The 23,435-nt window shown below is 41.6% G+C and overlaps 1 protein-coding gene across 1 annotated transcript in view; it reads right to left on the minus strand.

Annotated features, from left to right (window-relative positions):
* kcnn1a (potassium intermediate/small conductance calcium-activated channel, subfamily N, member 1a) overlaps nucleotides 1-23,435 on the minus strand; it is a 73,286-nt gene that overhangs the window by 26,513 nt on the left and 23,338 nt on the right. Inside the window, exons 2-4 of the mRNA XM_084732592.1 lie at nucleotides 10,147-10,620; nucleotides 5,207-5,302; nucleotides 3,421-3,839 (exon numbers count right to left, since the gene is read on the minus strand). Coding sequence (XP_084588718.1) covers nucleotides 3,421-3,839; nucleotides 5,207-5,302; nucleotides 10,147-10,620 — 989 coding nt within the window. The remainder of the gene's footprint in view (nucleotides 1-3,420; nucleotides 3,840-5,206; nucleotides 5,303-10,146; nucleotides 10,621-23,435) is intronic.

The following is a 23,435-nucleotide window of genomic DNA, read 5'->3' on the forward strand; positions in this document are numbered from 1 at the left end:
ATTGCATAAGGAGAGGGAGAGAAAAAATGAGAAAAGACAAATTGCCCTCTGGCACATTCGTGAAGGTGACTTGAAGGAGCTGCTCCATTTTAGCACAAATTTCCTCCTCCTCCTCCTCCTCCTCCACCTCCTCCTTCTCCTCCAGCCCCTACTGGCCTAACACACAAGAGTTAGCAAAGAGACGCTTGCTTCAAAGTGCTGCTCACACCGTTGGTCTCTGCTGTGCTCCTACAGCCACTAAAAGCCTGTTTTCTTAGCAGAAGGATGGTGCCACTTTCATGCCAACTAGAGGGCCTCCCTAAATCCTCCTTTGCCATACTGAGTTTGGAAAGGATCATCGATCAATTGTTTTTAGAGGGGCTGCCCCTTCTCCCCACTACCACCCCACCCTCCAACCCCTCTCAGGGCAGCAGTGGCGCCAGCTCGGTGCAGAAATGATAAGTAGTTTTTTTTTCCACGGCTAGAGAACGAGGACTCACATGGTATCCCTATGGAGCAGCATAGTGGGGAAATAGAAAGTACAACAAAACATTATACAAACACACACTCACATGCACGCACACACACACCTACATGTGCATGCCTGCACCCAAACACACGTAGACAAACGTACACAAATCCACCCATCTGAACACACATGTTAATCTGAAACTGAAACCAAAGGACTATCAGCATGCACTGCTCGTGGTGTCACACCATGTGTGTGAAGAAACCAAGACTGTCAGAGATTCTGTGCTTCTCATCTAATCATCTATTTAAATCCAGATTTCCAAATTAACCCCAGCAAACTGTAGGATTAGCGATGTGCAGTGTCAGGTGTGCATTCTCATAGTTTTCTCTACTGTTAATTTATATGGAATTCCTGTCTTAGGAAAGACTAGAGTCCCATTTATAACAGTAATCTCAATGTTTAGCCAAGATCTTCATTGTTAAATTTAAATGAAAAGTGTGACATTTTGGGAAATCCGCTTATTTGTTTTCTTCAGCGACTTAGACGAGATGATCGATACCACTCTCATCTCTGTACCGTTGCTAGAACCAACAGCCAGCTAGCTTAGTTTAGACTGGAAAAGACTGGAAACAGCGAGCCTCTTAAACTCCCTAATTAACACAATGCTGTATCTTGTCATTGTTGTTGTATTTTGCCCCCTTTGTCTCGTAACAGGTGAACATGATTGGTACATCGGTCAACTTTCTCCATTCCTGTAAATGTGACATGTAGTCAGATATTAAGTTAGCTCATGTTAGCAAAATGCTAACTAACTAGGTAGGCAATAACCTAGGTGGCTAATTGGCTAGCTAGCATTAGCTAATGTTACCAAAAGTCTAGCTGTAGATTAACTGTTTAGATAACATTTTTATAATATATATTGGTTTTACAGCACCATCTTTCAGCCATCTTCAAAATTTGGTTTTCTTTCAACATAGACAAGCCATGTGAACTGGGAAGTCGCAATTTCCGCACTGGAAATTTCAACTGGAACACCCCCCTTAAGTGGGATTTCCAGCTTGGACAGCCAGAGGAACCTCACCAACGCCAACCTCGAAATCCAGCATGGTTGATCAGTAGTGAAAGCTGTTTATTAGCATTTTTGTCTTTTGTGTCTCATTAAATCAGTCATACACACACAGTACTGTCCAGGTTCTGTAGGTGGGCATGTTGCTATGGTGTTTGTACACATAAAATACTACAAATGTGTGGTTATCAAGCACGACATTTTTGTTTTTGTTTTTTTTCTGACTTGTTGTACTAGTACGCAGTCAACTCAGGTGTGACATCATTCCCAGCTCCGACTTCCGTCCTCTGAGGTAAACTGAATGCGCCATAAGTAAAGGAAGCAAATGTTTTTGTTTGTTTTTTTTTTGTTCCCAAGAGAGCAATGTCATGACCTACCCAACTGTGACTCGGATTGGCGAGTACTCCTTTGCCTTTTTTGGTTTAGGTCCCTTGAGTTGCGTAGGTTTAGGAATCCTGAATGTTATCAGGTATGATAAGAATATCAGGGTAAGCCAATCAGAGGCAGAGTAGGGTGGCCCGTTGCCATCCTGGGAAAAAAAAGATACTGCATACAGGAAACAAGAAAGGAGAAAGTTAACTGAGGTTGATCAATCATTACCTGGCAGCTGGTTTCCCTTGTTTCATGTCTTTGTGCTAAGCTAAGCTAGCCGGCTGCTGGTTCCATATACATGTTATGTATTACTCTCACTGTAAGAAAACAAATGAGTGTTTTCTTCTTTTCTGTTTATCTTTAAGACAGGGAATAAGAGAAAGAGACAGTGAATGAGTGTGTATCAGTAGCCATGAAATTTCCAGATATAATCTATCGTGTATATGAGCCTTACTAATAGTAAACAAACTGGACAGTGTGTCATTTTGAACATGTGCCAACATTAAGCTGAGGTGTCCTTCCTCTGTGTTCCAGAGGAGCTGCTGATGTCAAAGGTCAGCTGCTCTTTTCATTGCTGGTTCACCCTGCGAGGTTAAAACCCACCAACCACCTGTTGGAGGTGCTGAAGGTCCCCGAAGATCCAGGGTTGGGCGTGCGAGGAAAGGGGGGGGGGGTTAGTGTCAGGTGTTAACACGGGCTGGGGGAGGCAGTTAAGAGGGGAGGTAGAGGAGGGGAGGGGAGGTTCTCTAGTAAAAGCAGGCGAGGTGAGCTGCAGGAGGACACTGAGCGTCTGTAATCAGGGCCTGGCTGAGCCGATTCTTGGCTTTTACAGTGCAGCACGTGTACAGCATCATCCTGGGTCTGACAAGAACTGCTGCTATGGATCTACCACTCTCCCACCCACTCTGCTCAAGTCCCCCTTCCACTCCAACTACGCAAAAATGACTTTGAAACATCAAAGCTGGCATTAACGTCTCATTTCCCTATGCAAATGCAAAACGAGAAAGGAAAAAAAAAAAAAGCTTTTCATTTCTCCCTGCCTCTTCCATTTTCAGTGAGAATCGTTGCTGCCCCCTTGAGACGAAGCCCGATGCGCAGTTTTGGGGAGAAAACGGGTTAGGGGATCCTGGGGGCTGCTCTGCATTACCAAAACAAACCATTCAGCAAACAAACAATTAGACACTCATGAATTATGGACAAGCCGTCTAAAATAGCAATAAAAACAAGGGGTGGGGAGTCGTGGAGCGATTGCTGAGCCAATGAAACGTAGATCGGGGTGTAGTGGAGTAGTATGTTGGCGTATCAGTGTATGCCTTCCTGCACATGTGTGTACAGCATTTATATGTAACCTATCCTGATGATTCCACACATCTCTGTGGACCAGTGCAGATGAGCGACTGAAAACAAGCTCGGGACAAAACAGACACGAAGAGAGTGAAGGAAGAAAGGTGTCTAGTAATCCGCAACGCGTGATTGTGCACCAGCCATTTTGTTTTTCAGCAACATCCATTATTCACAACCCTGTGTTTACCTCTCACAGACGCGCACAGTCCATGCAGCAATGATCCAGGAGGATATACTGAACACCAGCAGAACAGTCCCCGGACAGATGGTCATGAGGGTCTTCATGACAAAGCGTGTGTTGAAGTTAATCTTGTTGAGGGCGCCGATGCTGCGAGACGAAGCGTCCGTGAACAGCTTGCTGTGGAGCAACATGACCCTGCCTATCAGGTAGAGTCTCAGGAACATGGGGATGGAGAGGATGATGTCCACGTCGGCGTCGGCCACCGACGGCGTGTAGGTAAAGGCCAGCCGCGCCGTCCAGGTGAAGACGTACTGGCCCGGGATGGGATGGATGGCACACACCAGCAGCTCCAGCACGATGAAGAAGATCCGCTCATACGTCATGGCTATCCTCCAATCGTCCGCACCATTGTCGACCATAAACAGCTGAAAAGAAAAACAGACAGACTTTTTGTAGCTTTTTCTCCCATATATCACTTCTAGTTTGGTGTTGTGTTCAAGATTTTGGCTGTTTCAGCATTTTCCCCAAATCCTTCATCCTCCTGAGCCCCCCGACACATTCAAAGTGTTATTATTATTCAGATCAAACCCACAGTTTTTATTTGAAATTCTAATCAAGATCTGAAGAAGTCATGACAAATTAGTAAAATGAGTATGAGTAAAAAGTTAATAAAATAAAATGAAGGGGAAGAAATCTACAAATGTTCCATTTGGTGTAATGCTGTAGTCATAAAATGTAGCATCCAGGATTTGGATATTCAATTTAATTTAAATGTAATAAGTTTGATGCAAAGCTGATAAAGAATATACTGAGTATGAGATGTAACTTAGTGTAACTTTAAATCAAACAGAGCGACAAAAACATAAACTGTGATGCAGTTAAATGCTGCAAAGAAAACCTCACATATTATCAGAAATTTGGTCTACAGATGTATTGTGTTTTTGCATTATATTTATTGATAATGACTACTTAAAGGTGTACTATGCAGGAAACAGTGTACAAGCTCAAAAAAATAATCCCATTCAGTCATCACTTATAGTCCACTAGTACGTGGTGGTAGCTGTATCTGTAGAGATAGTGTAGAGTGTTTATATCACAATGTGTCATGCTATTTTCTTTTTCTTAAAAAAGGAGTTTATAAGATTGGTATTGAAAATGGTATCATTCAGAAAGTGGTATCAAAGCTAAGATAACGATACCCAGCTCGACCTGCATATTCTTATTTTCTCGTTATCATATTATTATTAATTTTTTATGGGAATGAGGCTCAACAGTCAACTATCTTTCTGGTGCGTTTCCAAACGGCAACCGACAAATCCTGCATATTCTACCTTTAATGATCACAGCCATACTTGTGTATTTTGTGAAAAAAAAAACTCCAGCATTGTTAGCATGCTAGTTACATCTTATAGCTAATATAAGCCTGTAGTTCTACGCCAGTCATTAGCTAGCTAGTTAGCAAGTGTTTTCTTAACATTAGCGAACCTAAGATGTGGCTAGGCTATATGTTGCTTTTACAGCAACACTGTTTAACCATTTTCAGAGTTTGTTTTTCTTTACAACATGGACTAGCTTAGCACATAGCACAGTACAGGTTACAACCAAGCTACCGAGCTTGCTAAGCTGTTACTGGAGCTCAGAGCAAAAGGGGCGGGACTTAGGAAGTGTCAGTTACCAAATCAGAAATCCTTTTTTAGGAACCGTCATTATCGTCATCATCCTAACAACACTTATACCCAAATCTGTTGTTAAAATGCATAAAATTATGTTATTTTTACTGTGGTAGACTCACCTGGATTTCCCGGGCATGGTACATTATTATAAGACCAAGCAATATAACAGTGGAAAGGCTGATAAGGCATTTCAGTGCAAATGAGTATGAAGATTCCTGTGGTGAGAGAAAAAGACAGGAAAAAAAAGGATATTAGAAATAGCCATGTTAACTTAATTAACACATTTTTATTATAGCACACAATATCATCTAATATATGGGGATGACAAGATAACCTGTACCTTCTATTTATTGTAAACGTGCATCTTACATATTTTCAGTGTCTATATTTAGCTTTGATAGCAAGAGTGACTTAATCACTACACAGCCAATGATTTCTGAGTGGTATGTTACTGCTTAGCAACAAGGTGAAATGAGGTAGTTGAGAAAAACAGGTAGAATTCAAGTGAAGACTCTGTGAATGTCTGAATGTGCACACACACAGCCTATATACCCTCAGAGGCACACAAACACACACACATGCATGCACACACAGTACTTATTAGCTTAAAAGTCTAAGTGAGAGCAGATAATGGGCTTTTACACACAAACGGCGCCGTCAGGATGTTGCTAAACAATGCAGCTGCAGGTGTAGGTGCAGCCTGATATTATCTATGGGCGCTGTTCCCCGCCATCTAAACTACCAATTAATCAAAGCCCAGCACTAACAGGGGGACTTTCCATTTAATGGTGGGTGCAGAAAAGGCAAGGCTAGCATTAGCAGGGGGGCCACCACAGCGAGCATCGTTGGTGATAAATAGGCCAGCTGGATGCAATGCTGCAGTGCTGTGTGTGTGTGTGTGTGTGTGTGTGTGTGTGTGTGTGTGTGTGTGTGTGTGTGTGTGTGTGTGTGTGTGTGTGTGTGTGAGTACATGGGGACCATAGATCTGGGAAATGAGAACCTGTGCTACTCAAGTCCCCCCCCCCTCTATGTTGGTAAAATGCCATTTGATAAATCAATTTAACAGCCATGGTGTAAAAATGCCGCTCTGCAGCAGGCTAATGATCCTAGGGTTGTTATTATAATAACGACACCGACAAACAAATGACAAAAACAACAAGTGGAAATATCGTTCATAATCATCAGCGTGATGACAGTGAGAGCTGCTCAATATTACTCCGTCCTTCGGTGGTCCATATTACAGAATGTATTTTTAGCTATCAACTAGATTGCTTTGCCCCTCAGGTCGGCGACATGTTCTCAAGACATTCTAATGTCTGAAATTGTTTTGAGAAGTCCCCGGTGAAATAACATTGAGTAAACCAATTAATCCACCTGCCAGAGGTTCAAGGATTTTTCAGTCCCCAGTGCTCGCTGCCTCTTAACGTGTCTCCCTCCTCCAGGGCTCAGAAAACCTTGGCTGAGCCTCAAGTGTCTGCCGTGTGATGTGACACAAGATGGAAAATGGACCATCCGCGGCACATGCTACCTGTCTGGTGTGGGAGGGGCGGGGAGGGGGGTGCTGCTGCGCCGCTCAGAGATGGGAGGTCATTTCCATTTCAGCTGAGGTCAGCTTGATGAATGGACTGAACCCCACTCAGTAACAGTCACAGACAAACCTATTGACTTTCTTAAAACCCCATAAATCATCCTATAGATTACCACGCCGACTTACTATATCGTACAGACACACACTCACACGTGTAATCAAAAACACATTCTATAAGACCTGACAGACACAACTGGAAAAACAATCTACCCCTCGTAAAAGGAATACCTGTGGTTTTGTATGTTTTAGCCCATTTCCTACACATCTACTTGCTGTTAAAGGGGTAGTACGGATTATTTGAACTGGGGTTGTTTGAGGTATCGCTTTGGAGAAGCAGAGAAATGCATCAGCAGGGAAGCTAAACAATGAACTGCTGTGGACAGAGTCAGCAACAAATCATGAAGACTTCAGTGAATTTGAACTAAGTTTTTACAACACCGAAACCAAACCTAAGCTAAATATTGCTCCTTCAAAACCAACCAGACTCCACTGGCAAAATCAGTAATTTTACCTTGCAGAGCACAGGAGTTGCTGGTCTATTACTGCCTGAATCGGTGAGCTAGTTTGTGTTATTGTGTGACTTTGTTGAATCCAGACTATGCTAAGCAAACACTAGCAACTTCCATTTTCTATAGATAATGATATTTGACTTTTACATTGTTGGTTTCCCATCAGAAAAGGCTGTCTAATGGAAAGGTAAAGCAGTGAAAATTTACCAAATTTAGCCTATATTTGTGATGCTGTTGATTTTTTGGGGGTGCACCTTTTTTTTAAGCAGCTAAAATTTTGCAGCTTCTTTCAACTGGGGCGTGCTGATCTCCATCTGCTGCAGCTAAAAGACTGACTATCAGTAAGAACCTCATACAACCCCACTTCAAATAATCCAAACTATCCCTGTAATGCTGATCATTTTTTAAACACACCAACAGCTTTTCTATGCCAAACTACATTTGAGATTTATAAAACAGTCCCTTCTCACAGCTACAGCACTTTGTGACAATAACGCAGCTCTAACTTTAAAGCACTTTATATAATCAAAATAGGAAGTGCTGGAAGAACCTTTTTGCTACAGTGGGAAGCTACGATGTGTGAAAAGACACTGGCGCTCTCTTGTTCTTTGGTGGTTTGCAAACAAAGAATTAGCACTACCACCACCCACTGATGTAGTAGCGACTACCTCTGTATTATAAAACATAGACTAACAAGTCAGTCTCTCAACACCTCGCTCAGTAGAGACTAAGGACAATCTCCCAGCTTTTATTGCTTAAACTGTGTGGAAATTATTGGAAGAAAAAAAACTCAATTTCAGAACTGATCCAAAGTCTTTAGGGCAGCCCTTCATATCAGGGTGGTGACATTGTGTGCTTACTGAGGAGAAGAGGGGCAGAGCATCTTCTGTGATAAGGCATGCCCTTGAAAAACTGTAAGGGGCATAGGTTTGTTAGCAGACGTTCTCACCACCATTCAAGCAACTACATTGCATTTAGAGATCCCCAGACAATCAATCTCCAATTGTCTCTCAAGACTATATAAAACAACTTGTCCCAGTTCTTGCAGCCTTAAAAACAGGCAGGTTTCAGGACTCTGCAAATTCACATGGTGAAACAAACAGAAACCAATGGCTGCCTGAAAGGTAGGAAATAAATGCTTGTTTTAATTGTAGTCTGCAATCATGTTAAAGCTGCACAATAACTTGTCAACTGTAGTGACCCACAGTGGATTGTCACCCAACGGTGTCATTTAGGGTCAGTTTCATCAACATAGTTTCAAGCCACAACAGGTAGACTAGCTGTTTTCTGTGAAAAGCACAGAGAAATCCTCTGCATGCTAACTATCCAGCACCAAACAGCAGAGGCACAAAGTTAGCAAGCAGCCAGTGAACAGATGAAGTTAGCAACTATCCCACAAAAAGTCAAGTTTAGTATTTAACCAATGAATAGACAAACTAAGAAACTAGCCAGTGAACAAAGTCAGCAACTAGTAAAGAATAAAAAGTCAAAATGAGCAACTAGTTAGTCAAAAGTCAAAGCTAGCGACTACCTAGTGAAAAGTCAAAATTAGTGACCAGCCAGTGAACAAAGGTAGCAGCTAGCCAGTGAAAATTCAAAGTTACTCAAGTACCCAATGAACAGACAAAGCTAGCAACTAGCCAGAGAGCAGATTAAGTTAGCAACTAGCCCGTAAAAGGTCAAATTTGGTAACTAGTCAATGAACAGACAAAGTAAGCAACTAGCCAGTGAACAAAGTTATGAACTAGCCAGCAAACAGACAAAGTTAGCAACTAGCCTGTGAATATAGTGTATAACAAGCAAATGACCCACCTGGTGAGGACCAAAACCAACTAAAACAAGAGTAAATAGTGGATTTACATTTGTCAGATTGCCAGATGAATGAAATTAATGCTGAATGTGCTAAACGTCTGTGATGTTCCTCTTAGGGGGTTAAATGCTTTGATTATCACAGTTTGTAGTTAATGGGCTTATACATGCAAAACCACCTGTTCAGTTTTACAGATTGTATTGTTAAAGAGGTGGTCTTATTTCCAGAGATGAAAGACTCAGTGACCTATTATATGCTGCAGTGTACTGCAATGTCAGCTCCCAAGTAAACAGCTCTGTAAATAAAGTGGTAGAGGATGCTCTGAGCGAACCGACTGAACTGAGTGAATGATATTCTTCCCAAAATACCCTGACGCAGCAGATCTGATTGACTGATACAGAAGGACAGTAACAGGTCACAGGGTGGTGACCTGGTCACCACGACCCTGAAACCAAACTGCCTCGCTGGTGCCTTTGCTCAAGAGTACCACTTGTTCCTGACGCGTGCTGCGTCGTCTCATCTGTGATCTGCTGAAAGTAAAAGATGCCGTCCGGCAGTTTAAAGCATCCGGAAAGTCATTCCCATCTTTTATTCCTATTGACCTTTCTCTTCATCTCTACTTGTCTTTATATATCTCTCTCTGTCTAAATCTCTCTATATATATCTTTTCATCCCCTTTCCTCCGCTATCCCTCTCTCCATCTCCCTCTCCTGCTGCGAGGTAGTGATTTTTGATGCTGGCTTCACAGAGAATGACAGACATTCACAATGGTGCCAGTAGCGGAACCAATCCTTTGGCTAAACTCCGATCTGATGCCAATAATGAAAAATGGATATTTCAGGAAAAAAAACAGCAACAAAAGCAGGGCTGTAGTCAAGAAATTACTGAATAAAAACATTTAAAAAAGGCAAAAAATGAGATTTTATCCAATCAAAAGACTGTTAGTCATAGTACAGATCACATGACACTCCTTTTTATTTGTATTTGTGCAATATTCCCATCACCTTTGTTAGATAAAGTATGTCAGTGTCTGTGTTAATAATCACTCTTCATAAATCTGACAGCTGCCAACCCCACACAAATCAAAAATTAACAATAGCAGTGACAACACACAGAGCTCCCACTCATGCATCACACACATGCACAACCTACCTTAGTGTAAACCCCCCATGACAGTTCCGTCTCTGTCACCATGACAACAATCCCAAACATCCCAAAGATGAGTGCGTAGTCGCTGAGCCGCTTCCGCTTCTCAAACAGCGCCCTCCGGTGGCCGAGCTTGTAGCCAATGTCCCTGTTCTTCTTCTGCGGCGCCCTGCCTCCGCCACGCCCGCTGCCCTCCCTGACCAAGCTCTCGTTGGACGCCTTGCTGGGGTCTTCGCCGCCGTTGCCCTTGGACACCACCACCTCCAGGCCAGAGCTGTGCAGCGTCTGCAAGGGCTGCGTCTCCGAGTCGAGCTCCGCGAGGTTGCGGCGCGACGAGGACGCCAGGCTGCCCACTAGTGGTCTCACCACTCCGCCATTGTACTTGCAGGTGTTCATGGCTATCTGAGGGAGTCGGCCGCTGCTCTCGGAGAGGGAGGGCTTGGATCCAGCATGGCTCAGCTTCTTCTGCTCAGTAGTGGCCTGTGAACAGGAAGGAGAGTGATAAATACGATACTATCACAACAAAAAGGGTGTAAAAGCTGACAGTAGGCTGAAGAGACACACACCGGTTTGGACTTTAAATAGAGCATTGATGTGGGAGTTACATCTCTGTGGCTGTGGAGAGGCCAAAGAGAGGGAAGGATCTTGCAAAACAATTTTGGTTATAAAAGCGGACAGATTTAGTGCTCAGCAGGACATGTGGCCAAACATACAGTATGAACCAAAATATCAACAGTTCTTGTTTCAAAGTTCCAGATACTAAGAGCCCTTCTTTCTTAAGTAACGTATACTGGGAGCTGGTAGCAGAGATTTGGCTGTCCCTTAAAGTGTAACTGCAACCCTCAGTCTTAGCCTCCAACCACAACATAATGTTGGAGTAAGGGTGGGGTGGGGGTGCACAGGACAACCACTGGCTTTGTGGCTATGGAGCATGTGACGCGTTAGCTAACAGGGCTCAGCGTAGCAGTCGCTGGCCCTCGGCGACTCATACAAATTCACATGATACCTGTTAGCGGCTAAAAGCGACGCACCAGGCTTTTCAAGTGACTACAATGTAAACCCACCAGCAGCTGTATAAGACACCCCAGGCTTTCAAAGGAGTATGTAGAGGGATAAAGTCCCCATCTGGAGGAGGTGAGGTGGATAGACAGCTGAAACAAATACAGGACTTAAACCCTGGAGGCTGGGGTTTTTGTCTCACGTGAAACCAAAGCCAAAAAGGTATTTTTTGTGCCTAAACCTATTTACACACGTGTTTCATAGCATTAAGCACGTGTCTGGCCACATCAGATATAGCAACTACATGGTAGCTCGTGCTTCAATACAAGGGGCGGTGGCAAATCAGGGAAGCTAACCAACCATAGCCAGCTGCTGTCATACTCTCCATGTCTGTGGAGAAACAACAGAAACACAGAGAAGTGCTGGCGCTTTGGTCACTAGAAGCACATTCTTGGCCCTTTTTCGGAAGAGTTTCTATGTTGCAGTTAGCCAAGCTGCTGTTAGCTGCTCAGAGAGGCTGCTCTCTCCCATGTGTGTGTCTATTTGTAGGGAGTGCCATTACGTAGCCATAGCCTTGCTATTTATTATGGGATCCAGAGATGTTTATGCAGCTGTCAAAAGTGCCAAAATTGAAAAATACTACATAGAGTGTTAGCAAAAAAAATAGTGTAAACTCTTGTGACTGGTGAGTCTTGATCAGCATATAGGCCTATTTGAAAATAAGCACTGTTGTAAAACCTGCACTCATGAACGGAAGCTGTGGGACATTAACTTGCTTTTATTCAATAGAAATCTGATTACGCAGAGCAGTCCCAAACAGTCGGCTCTATCTCAACAACATTAGCCTTGCAAAGTTCAGACTGATTTAAAACTGGGTGGTGTTTTGAACCATTTTCAACCCATGAAATGCTGATTTTCAGAGAAAGAAATGTTAACACCAGTTTTTAAGTGTTTCATCGCAGTACAGTGATTATAATTTAGTTTACAGCTCAAAAAACATGTTTGGGAATAGTTTAAGCCCATGTTAGGAAGAATGAAAAACCATGATGATCACAAGTCAACAGTCTAAACTCCCTTTATTTGACAGTATGTTTGATGCGCACCAGCTCTTCCTTCAAGAAAATGGCATCAAAATTTGATGTCTCAAAAACAAATAAATAATGAATGGACTGTGATGTATAAATAAAACCATATAACCAATAGCGGACCTTACAAAGTGCAGAAAATTGAATCTTTGCGCTGCACAAATTTAGATATGAATGATTGATGCTCAACGTGACCCTGTTTCCTATCGGAGAAAACACTCTTTCCCTGCAGAGATTAGAAGCGGGCAGTCCAAAAGAGGACGCAGAAGAGGAAACGTGGACCTTCTCAAATCAGGCGTGCAACAGAGACCGAATGTCAGAGAATCCCTCTATTTTAAAAGGAAAACAAGGGAAACCATTTATTTTTAAAGTCAAAGGCTAATGTGTACTGTACACAGTGTCTGTTAGTTAAGGGCAACTTTGGGGCAAGTTCAAAAACAGAGTGACGCGTGCATATATCCTCACATAAACATGCTCAACCTGCATTTTCTATATTGTGTATATAATTTCTAATTTGAACGAGATAGGTGAGAATACATTAAACTTTTTTTAAACTTGTCTTACTTCTTTATCCCCTGCACAAAATGTTCCCATTTTTCTTTTCTGACCTGATGCCGTGCAGACTCTTCTCTTCTTGCATTGAGTCGTCTATCATTTCTGCTCTTCTTGGCAGATAGGAGTGAGTTTCTGTCCCGGTTACGCAGACAGAAAATGTTCCATCCATGCAGAGGCTGTAGAGCAGTCACCCCAGAAGCATCTATCTGCCTGTCTATCCCCCTGCCCTTCAGAGACTCGGGCAGATTATCATAATGGGTTATGAAAACTTCACATGGAACAGTGCTTTTTCCGAAACAAGTCGGGGGTGTGTGATAGCACTGCTGGCCCTTTTTATTAGCCTTGACAAAGCATGCCTAATGCCTTTAAATGTGCTGGTGGGAATAAAGAAGGGCGGCCCTAATGGAAATTTACTAACTCCAGTCCTGTGATGCTATCGTCTTGCGCATATTGTGGCTCCATGAGAACAGGACTAAAGGTTAAGGATTAGTGCAGTCCATAGTGTTTCTAATCCCCTTTTCTGTATTAAATTGCTTTTTAATCTGTGCCATTAGGACCCCTCTACACTTTTTAAGACTGCGCAGTGAGTGAACTTTAGGTTTGAATGACAGGAAATACTGTAGAAATAGATGCTGATACGGCAACAGCGGCCAAGATGCTGATCTTTATTTGGGGCTAAAAATAGAACGGGGAGTTCTGAATTCTGCAAACAAATCAAAATAACAGGAAGTTTCTTGAAGATGCTGAGTGGATTAAAAGTCTCGTTACTGATTTTGTCTATTCTGCAAAAAGTGAATTCGTGCAATTCATGACTTATTGGGAAGAAAGTGATGCAGCAACAAGGACTCAGTACAGCTACATATTTAAAGTTGGGGTAGGCAGTTTATTTTAGATGTCACTGAGCAAAAATTTCAGAATTATCTTTCAGCGTTACATAATTCAAGGGTTCTGAGAGGAAACTAGATTTCTGCTCCTCCTCTTGGTTGTTTTCAGGCTTTAGAAAATATAACCTGTGGCAGGAAATTTTGGTCAGTTACAGGCCAGGAGATAGTTGATTAGGGCTGGGTTAAAAAAAATCAAACAATCGATTGGAATAGATTTTCCTTTACCTGGTCTGATATCGATTCATAAAATCCTAAAATCAGTCCTTTAATGTGTGTCTTTTCTCCCGTGGATATGTGGTTCAGCCCGCAGTTTTAACCCATGTGTGATTTGTGATGCTTCGTGCCATTTTTTTTTCCAAAGTAAGGTCACATCTCTAAAACTTCTTTCTCCAGAAGTTTTTAGTGCACCTTTAATAATTTCACCGACACACAAAATTACAAAAGTTTTGACTCTCCTTGGAGTTTCTCAGAATCAGAAATAGCTCACAAATACCACAACTCAATATCAAAATCAGAAATATCACTGATTTGCACAGACAGCAGCAGAAGAGAGTGTGAAAAATATTGCTGGATTGAACTCAACTGGTGTAAGCAATCAAACCGTATAAATAATTTTAGCAGGCTATTTTAATAAGTTTTGTTAAATATTTTTAGTTTTTACCAGTTCATAAATAGCTTTCTTTTTTCCCTGCATCACGCTCTGCAGTACATCAGCCTGCCCGTCTTTTGAATGTACCGAGCGACTACAAAACATCATTATTTCTTTGGTTTCGAGTGTCACAACATGATGTCATTCATGGTCAAAAGAGAATTTCCTGCTTTTGTGTGGGAAGTAAATAACTCTGAAGTCCTTCTCTGAGCTCGGAGTATTTTTAGTCCCCGTTAAACTTTCAGAGAGCTTCTGAGATGCTTGATATGTAAATATGGATCCTGGACTATAATAGAGACAATCCAAGAAAACCACCTCAAACAAAGGTTGTGCATGTTTGTGGAAAACGCTGATTATATTGTTTAATGAATCCATAGGACGTGTGTGTATGTTTACACACTGTCTTACTACATTATCTTAACACCGTATTGGAAGATTAGAAAATACATTTGACATGACAAAGCAGCTGATATTTTCACACATTTACACACACCTCAGGAGCAACTTATTCAGTTTTTTGTTGAAGAATTGAACCACCAACCCTACGATTAACTGCAAACACGTTCTCGGTAAGTTAAAGTCATTACTTGTGTTTAACTCTCACTACTTAACTTCTTTGATTTCTCTGCTTGAAAAAAGCAGCGCTGTGTGTGTTGGGAATCAACCCCGAGTAAAATTAAGATGTGTGATCTGAAATAAAAATGATGGTGCTGACTGGTCATGCTAACAGGATGCAGAACTGTTGTGAGACAGTGGAAAACCACCACACCTTCATCTTGTAAAGACCGGATCGAACTAGTTATGAACGCGTCATATCGAGAGTCTCAGGACACCAGGACTCGTTCCTGAAAACATGGAGCCCGTTCTTGGACTTATTTTAAAAATGGACACTGCCTGAGGACAGATCTCACACATCACGCTAAATGAATTTCAGCTGATAAAGCTGGTTGTCAGTATATGTAAAGGTATATAAGTTTTATTCTGTTTTCTTTTCTTTTTCTCATGTCTATTTATTTATTTTTTATCTATTTTATTTTCTTAATATATGTTGATATATTTAATTTTTGGTTCTGTTCTGTTGTATATTGACATTCTCAATATCTTTTTTTTTTCCTCAGCAGATATCAAGAGGGTTAGGTGGGTCGGAGGTATCCACAATATGTCCTTAGAAATGTCTTGAAATGTTCACGTTTTGACTAAATGTTTGACTACATAAATAATTTCTCTGCTTAAGAGTGAAACCAAATAAGCATCGCACAAATATACATAATAAATACAGAACTTAAGGAAGATTACTGCCAAGCTGAGTCATTTCTGTCCCTAAGTTATTTTTATTGCAGTTGTACTTTTAGTTTTATGAGTTACATTTACATTTTACAGCTGACTGTAAAATAAGCTGCAGAGGTGGAAGACGAACTCCACCACCATCCTCTGCTAAAGCAAAAGTAGAAATACCAGAGTCTAAAGTTACTCCATTTTGTTTGTCTTTTTAGCAAAGAACAACATTATTCGTGCAACTAAAGGAAGAAAGTCACAGTTCCACTGTGCTCCTTCTTGTGGTTAGATGGTGTAAAGATGTTTGTTTCAGTTTGTAGTACCTTAGTGCTACGAGGAACCTCATTCCCATCTTGGGCACCTGAGCATCTGAAAGAACTTTTACCCATCAGGCCACTGATTCTGATCAATTTTGCTACCTTGAGGTACATACACATAAAATCCCTGCATCAAAATGTTACTTAAGTAAAAGTACAGAAGCATTTACTATTATAGATACTATTGTATAGTACATCTAAGCCAGTACCATGGTTAAGGGTACCGACAATAACTAGTAACTACAGGTGTCAAACAAATGTAATGGAGTAAAAAGTACAAGATTTGTCTTCACTGAAGTATAAAATTGCATCAGATTGAAATCTCAAAAAAAGTGCTGCCAAAACTGTAGTACCTGAGTAAATGTACTTAGTTACATTCCACCACTGCCACTTTATGGTGTCACATGTAGATGTGGTATGACTCACCAGTAAGTCAAAGAACATGACAAACTCCAAAATCAGTTTGCATTGGTTCAAGGTGTGTGTTCATAATACAGAGTTAAATGTGTCCTTCCTGCTCCGCACTGGACAAACACACCACTCCCTGCATGGGCTGTCAGTGATTTCAAACTGAACACACATCATAAATTCCTCCAACAGATCTAAAAACACACCTGTGGGTTTCCTCCTTTCGTCAAGTCAGTGTAGGAATAACTAAAGGTGGAGTAGGCAGTTTATTTTTAGAGCCATCAGGCAAAAGTTCTATAATACCCTTTAAGCAAAGTAGTCTTTAGAAAATCCCCTCACAGGAGACTTTTGCCAATCACAGTTTGGTAAAATAGTTGATTGTTGAGTCTCATTTCCAAAACATCAGTATCCGTCGACCTCGTAATGAGACTCGACAGTCAACCATCTTCAGGCCACCAGCCAAAGTAATTTGATGACCTCGTAATAAGACTTAACAGTCAACTATCTTTCTCCAGAATCACTTACTGCACCTTTAATTGCTTCTTAAAACATTTCCATAAATTTACAGCAGAAATGCTGTAAAATGAGCCACCAAATGTACTCCTAATTTGGTCTCGGGTGACCAATTACACGATGATTGATCAGCGTAAAATGGCCGTGTTGTGACAGTCCTGGGAAAACACACGAGGCCGAGATGTAAAAGGAGACCGTCCCAGGAAGTGTTGTTCCAATACCGTAAATGAACAGGATTGATGATGGACACCAGGAGAGCGGAGCTGCTGTTACATCCTCAGCTTTAGTTACCAGTTTCTGGTGATCATCAGTCACTGAACTCATCCAGGTCAGGACTGACCCACATGTGAGCAATCGTCCCATCAGTCACACATATCTGTGTTTCTACACATCAGAGGGACATTTAAAGCTGCTGGGAAGAGGGACAAATAAATAAACTCTAAAAGGGTTCCTCCTGAAGTGCTCAGATTCTAACCAGAACCATTTGCTCCTGAAGAACCCTTTTGAGACAAAAGAGTTCCCCAAGGGTTGTTGAGAGTCTGGATATTAAAAGATGTTTTCTCAGTGTAAACTATGGTAACTTTAACACTGATTGTTAAAATGATGGATGACCACGATATAAAATATATGGGATCCATCTGTAGAATACAATATGGTTCTTCGTAGAACCCTCAGAAGACAAGAGGGTTATAAGTGAAACATCCGATCTCCTTGGGTGGGTTCTCGATTAAACCCCTTGGAATATACAAAAGGTTCTCAGTAGAACACCCTGTGTGGGTTCTATATGAAGCCCTTATAATATAAATGGGTTCTCTGCAGAACCCCCTGGGTGGGTTCTAAATGAAACACTCGATAGAATCCTGTGTTTTCTAGATTGAGCAATTGTAATGTAAAAAGGTTCTCAGAGCACCCTGGGTGGGTTCTAGATGACACACTTAGAATATAAAAGGGTTCTCCACAAAACCTCCTTGGTGGGTTCTAAATTAAACACTCATAATATTAAAGAGTTCTCAGTAGAACCCCCTTGGTGTTTTCTAGATAGGATATTTATAATATAAAAAGGTTCTTGTCTGGCTAGAGCAGGGTGGGTTCTATATGAAACCCTTGTATAATAAAAGAGTTCTCTGCATAACCCCCTAGGTGGGATCTAAATGGAACACTTAGAATATGACAGAGTTCTTGATAGAACGCCATTTGTAATATGAAAGGGTTCTCGTCTGGATAGAGCACCCAACAAGGGTTCTCTGTAAATCCCCTTGGAGGGGTTTTGGATGAAACGCTCATGATATAAAAGAGTTCTCGGCAGAACCCCATGAGTGGGTACCTTTACAAAAGATTCCACCAAAAACGGTTCACCTACGGGGACAAGCCGAAGAACCATTTATAGTTCTAGTAAGCACTTTTATTTCTTTCTTTATTTGACTTTTATTTTATTTCTCAGAGTGACCGGGCCGACTGAGGGAGTGAGACGGGACTTCTTCCTTGTAAAACTAAAGAGTCCTTCACAGACTTTGCGGCAGGAGTCCTCACATCACGTCCCAAAACCTCAAAGCATTCAATCAATTCCACACTCTCGCCCACTTAGCCAGCCACCCCAGCTCCGTCGCTTTTTTTTTTTTTTCCTCGCATTTCCCCTGCAACCCGACTAAACGGCGCGGCGAAAAGGGCACGGCGGGCCAGCGTCGCCCTCGTCGTCCCCCGATGCCCCCGCAGAGCAGACGCGCGGGGAGGCTGCCTGTCCAGCCGACCGACGGCTCAATTTCGCTCTGAATGGCACGCAGCATCCAGGCTCTATGAAATGGAGCCTCATAATCAAATTGAAAAGCCTCAGTGCAGAACAGTTTAAATGAAGGCAACTCTGTGCCTCGCTCCTCTCTCTGTCTCTCTCTGCAGCCGCCTCAAATCTAATAGAAAATCCTCATTCTTTAGTGTTGTATGGGGCTACTGTGCTGCAGTGTCGAAGGCTTATATACCCTAAAAATGGAACTGTGCATTATAAAATCAAGTGTGTTCAACTCTGTGTGTGTTTGTGAGTTTGAGAATTTGGGTGCCAGTCTGTTTAATTATGTGTGTGTGTGTGTGTGTGTGTGTGTAAACGTGGGTGGGTGGGTGGATGTGTGCATATGTGTGCTAGTTGAACAAGCTGAGCCTGAGCCAGGCACCGGATTAGGTCGGATATTGACGCAGACAGCGCGCGGCGACGAAACGAGCACAAGAGGAGGAATTGTTTGAGGAGCTCCACGTGCATGTGTAAAAATCTGCGAACGGCGGACGGATGCCGACAAGGCCGACATGAAAGGAGGAACATGAAGAGGGAGAGCGGAGAGCGACGAACTGAGGCGGAGATCTAGAAACCGAGGGAACATGAAAGATGGAGAGGGTGAAAGAGAAAGAGATAAATGAAAGAGAGGGGAAGACAGCTCCCTGTGGGTGTCTCCGCCAGCCCCTGGAGTGATTGAGAGCTGCAGGCTACACTCTCCAGTTTGTCCCTGCACACTAGACGCTGTCACATTTCTCTGACAGGCCAGCAGGCATCAGGGCTCCTCCGTCCATCCCTGACCAGCATGTGGATCATTACTCAGCGCCGGTAAAGACGGAGGAAAACCAGAGGCTGCGGCCCCACACTCATGAAGGAAAATCCTCCGTCACGCCGCTTAGCGTGCTGCAGTGATGGAAATAAACAATATATATTTAATGTGATCTTGTTAGAGCATCTAATGTTGAAAAATGAATAGCTCAGGCGTACATATCATATCTCAGGAATAACACCATAAATTAAAATTTGTCATCGTTATCAGCGTCTAAGTCGAAATGCTATTTCCTCGCGGTAGCAGAAAGGGTGAGACGAGTCTTATCACCCTATACTTCATGTCCCTGTATCTCTGTGAGGATGTCTCACGTTAAATAATGGCTGCTTCTGCCCTTCTGTGGGATAAGTTGAAGCTTTTGTAAGTGTTTCTCGAAGCCGCGACGGTCCCGGGGATTGAAGATGTTCAAAGACTTCTCAGAATATTCTCAGACTGACTTCACATGTCTGGTGCGATCAGCGAGTGTGCGGACAACTTGCTTGATGTGCACTGAAGTGAGCAGCTTATATTTGTGTGTGTGTGTCTGGGACAAGACTGGAATGTGTGTGTGTGTGTTAATGCACATGAAAAGCACATTGCCAAGTGTGATTTTCACCTCATACATTTATTCAAACATTTACAGTCCCACATCTACTCATGTGTGATTGTGCATATTGTACATGTTCAGTGTGTGACATCAATACTGCAACAGATCACTGACATGTCGCTCCACGATGCAGCCACTGTGTCTGAATGATGCTGTGACATGAGATTTAATAATGTCTGTGAATTTGGCTTGTATGGTTGTCACATTTAATATAACATTTGAATTACGAACAACGTTACGAAACAAACATATACATTTGTAATTATTTATTTGAATTCAAATTCACAGTGAAAAACCCAACAGGTTATGGCTTGTACTGTAGATTTGTTTCCATCTCCTGTGACAATATTTAAGATGTTAAGACGTTAAAAGATGAAGAAATAATTATTTAGATAAACTATAAAACCATGTGAAAGTCGTGTGTTTGACCCAAACATTCACCTCATTGTCACACTGACAAGATCTTTGTTGCTTTCGTTATACTATGTTCATCTTTTTTTTTAATTCTTATTGTTACTCATGTTCACCCAAACCATAATCTTTTCCTAAACTACAAAGTATTTTTGGTGTCTAACCCTAACTAAGTCATGTTGGTGCCTAAACCTACCAAAACTAACCACAGTCAAATAGATTTGGTGCCTACCCAAACCTACCCAAATTAACCATTTTGGTACCAAAATCTAACCAAACTAACTCTAACCAAGTACTTTTGGTGCCTAAACACACCCAAATTAACCATAACCAAGTAATTCTGGTGTCAAAACCTACCCAAACCAAGTACTTTCAGTGTCATAACCTATCCAAATCAAGTAGTTTTGGTGCCTAAACACAACCAAACTACACCTAACCAAGTAGATTTGCTGTCTAAACCTACACAAATTAACCATAACTAAGTAGTTTTGTTGTCAAAACGAACCCAAATCAAGTAGTTTTGGTGCCTAAACATAACCAACTGTCTCACATAACAATATGCAAGAGCAAATGGTGCCCCAGTGAAAGAGCTCCATTCTTATCATGGCTTATCATCGGCAACAGACCTGTCTTTGTTATTATTATTGTCCCTCTGCATGCTGTGTTTCCCATCAGGAAGCTAAGCTATTGTTGTTCTCCTTACTAATGTAAAATGGCTATTAGCAAGTCCAGCTGAACGGCTAATCAGGACACCAAACCATCTGAGAAGTCATGTCGGTTTGAGACAACAGATGGAAAACTTTTGCAAGGTCAGACTGTTTGCTGAGTTTATAAAAGGTAACCGCTTTATTGGGTAGTTCGCTTGTCACGTTAGCTTGTCATACAATTTATTCAATTTTTTTATAATAATAAAAATTATGATAATAAAGCAAAGCAACAGCCATGTGATGTACGAACAAAACTGTTGCCTTTGTCTTGTTGAAAACGCTGCACTGCAGATATTATAACTTACTGGACTCATCTGGCTGCTGGAACTGGATTAAATGAGCAGCCCACTTATTTTAGGATGAGTTGTTTGTATTACTACCTTATCACCTAATAATTATGTTCATATACGAATGATGTAAATCAGCAAATGTATTTTTTCAGGAGGTAATGTGCAAACATAGTTTTTATCAACATAGTTAGGAAACATTTATATTGAACAGAACTGCAAACTGTTCAACAAAACATCTCCATGCAAAATATTCACATCAATTTAGGCTTTTTAAATTTGTTCTCTCTATAACATCCACTAGAATGATTAAAATGTAAAAGTTATGCTGAGACAACTCAAAGACCTTGGATACGTTAGTGAAAGATTAAGTCGTGAAAATGTCACAGAGACTTTTGCAGTATTTGATTGTATAATGTGTAGGATTTCTGCATTGAAATGTCTAACGACTAGACTGTTTTTTTTTTAGTTAGTTGTGTATTTATATTATCAGAAAGAAATGTGTCCAACAATGTTCAAACCAAGAGAAATCTGTAATTTAAGTTTGACTGTGAACACCACTCGGGGAAAATACATCAGCGAGAGAGGAAAAATGTCGACAAGCTCGGCTAAAAGTAACCTGAGAAAAACTGAACACATTACTTGATCTGTGAACATGATTTCTGTCTGAGTCATGTCAAATTTTCAGAGGCAGTCGTGATTGTTTGACAATGACGACAACACTCATGATCGCACTGTACTCAATGACGTCATCGGTCTACGTCTAACTAAACCGCAATATTTCTGCAGATTTAACCAAGTGTTTTATTTTTGAACTAATGATTCTTGGTGCTGGTGTGGTTACAAATGGTCTTGACGACCACCATGAGCACAACATGTACGCTCACTGAAGACGGTTAGTTGGAAGCGGTAGGGGTTTGCAGTGGGGTCGGTTACTATCCGTCAGTGGTCTTGATGGGATCCCCCATCTGACACATCAACTCAGCAAGAGAATATGGCAACAATAAAATCCACACACAATAAATTGTGACAATACTTAAAAAAAATCAAGTTCAGCACTGCAGTTGCCTCGGGGATGCTATAACCTTTACTGAGGCAAAGAATTAGACTTAAAAAAAAATGGGGCACTCACATTAACTCACAGCAGAAACTAGATGAGACTCTTTTACTGTTGGCATCATTTAAAGATCACATTCACTCCAACTATGAATCATCTGAAACATGATGTGCCCATGATTAGTTTGGTTTTTGTGTATTTTACAGTGGTAAAAATATACAGTAATAAAACAGAAAGGCAAGTCCGACAGAAGAGAATGATATTACTATGTGCACATTAGATTAAAAAACTAAAGAAAAGTCTACAAATATCTCCTTTCAAAACAAGTAAATAATGCATGATCAACGCAGGGTTGCGGCTACATATAACGGCAACTACAAATGTGTAGTTTCAGAGGTAAAAATGTCAGATTTTCACTGTGCACACAACACACAGTTAAAAATGATGGCAGCTTGATAACAGAGACATTTATTGGCCTCTAGCAAAGCTCAGCCTCCTTCACTCCCCCCCTCCTCCTCCTCCTCTTCCTCTGATGCTCTCCTCTCAGAGATTAACAACAAAAGTAGCCGAAAACAAGACAAAACCTCCACGGAGAAAAAGGTACACGCCTGTGGGACTGTGTTTTTGTTAGGACTAATAACGCGGTGTGTTCAGCGGAGACACACAATGCTATTATAATTAGGACCCAACAAGGTTACTCCACCAGTACTTGTGTGAGTGTGTGTCTTGCAAACTAGGTCCTGGGGAGATTGGGGTTAGAACCGATGTGGGGTTACTTTTCCGCTGGGACACCCACCGCCTCATTAGGAACAATTTCAATTTCCAGCAAATTAAAGGAGGGCGTTGTCGGAAACAAGATTTGTAGATCAGGGCCATAATGGATGGACTGATCCTGGTAAATCGTTGATAAGTTGAACCTCGAAGATGGTGAGGTGTGGAAAACACAATCGGACCCAAATCAGCCATTAAATATT

Source organism: Lutjanus erythropterus, chromosome 12 (assembly GCF_056507025.1).
Source record: "Lutjanus erythropterus isolate fLutEry1 chromosome 12, fLutEry1.hap2, whole genome shotgun sequence".
NCBI lineage: Eukaryota > Metazoa > Chordata > Actinopteri > Lutjaniformes > Lutjanidae > Lutjanus > Lutjanus erythropterus.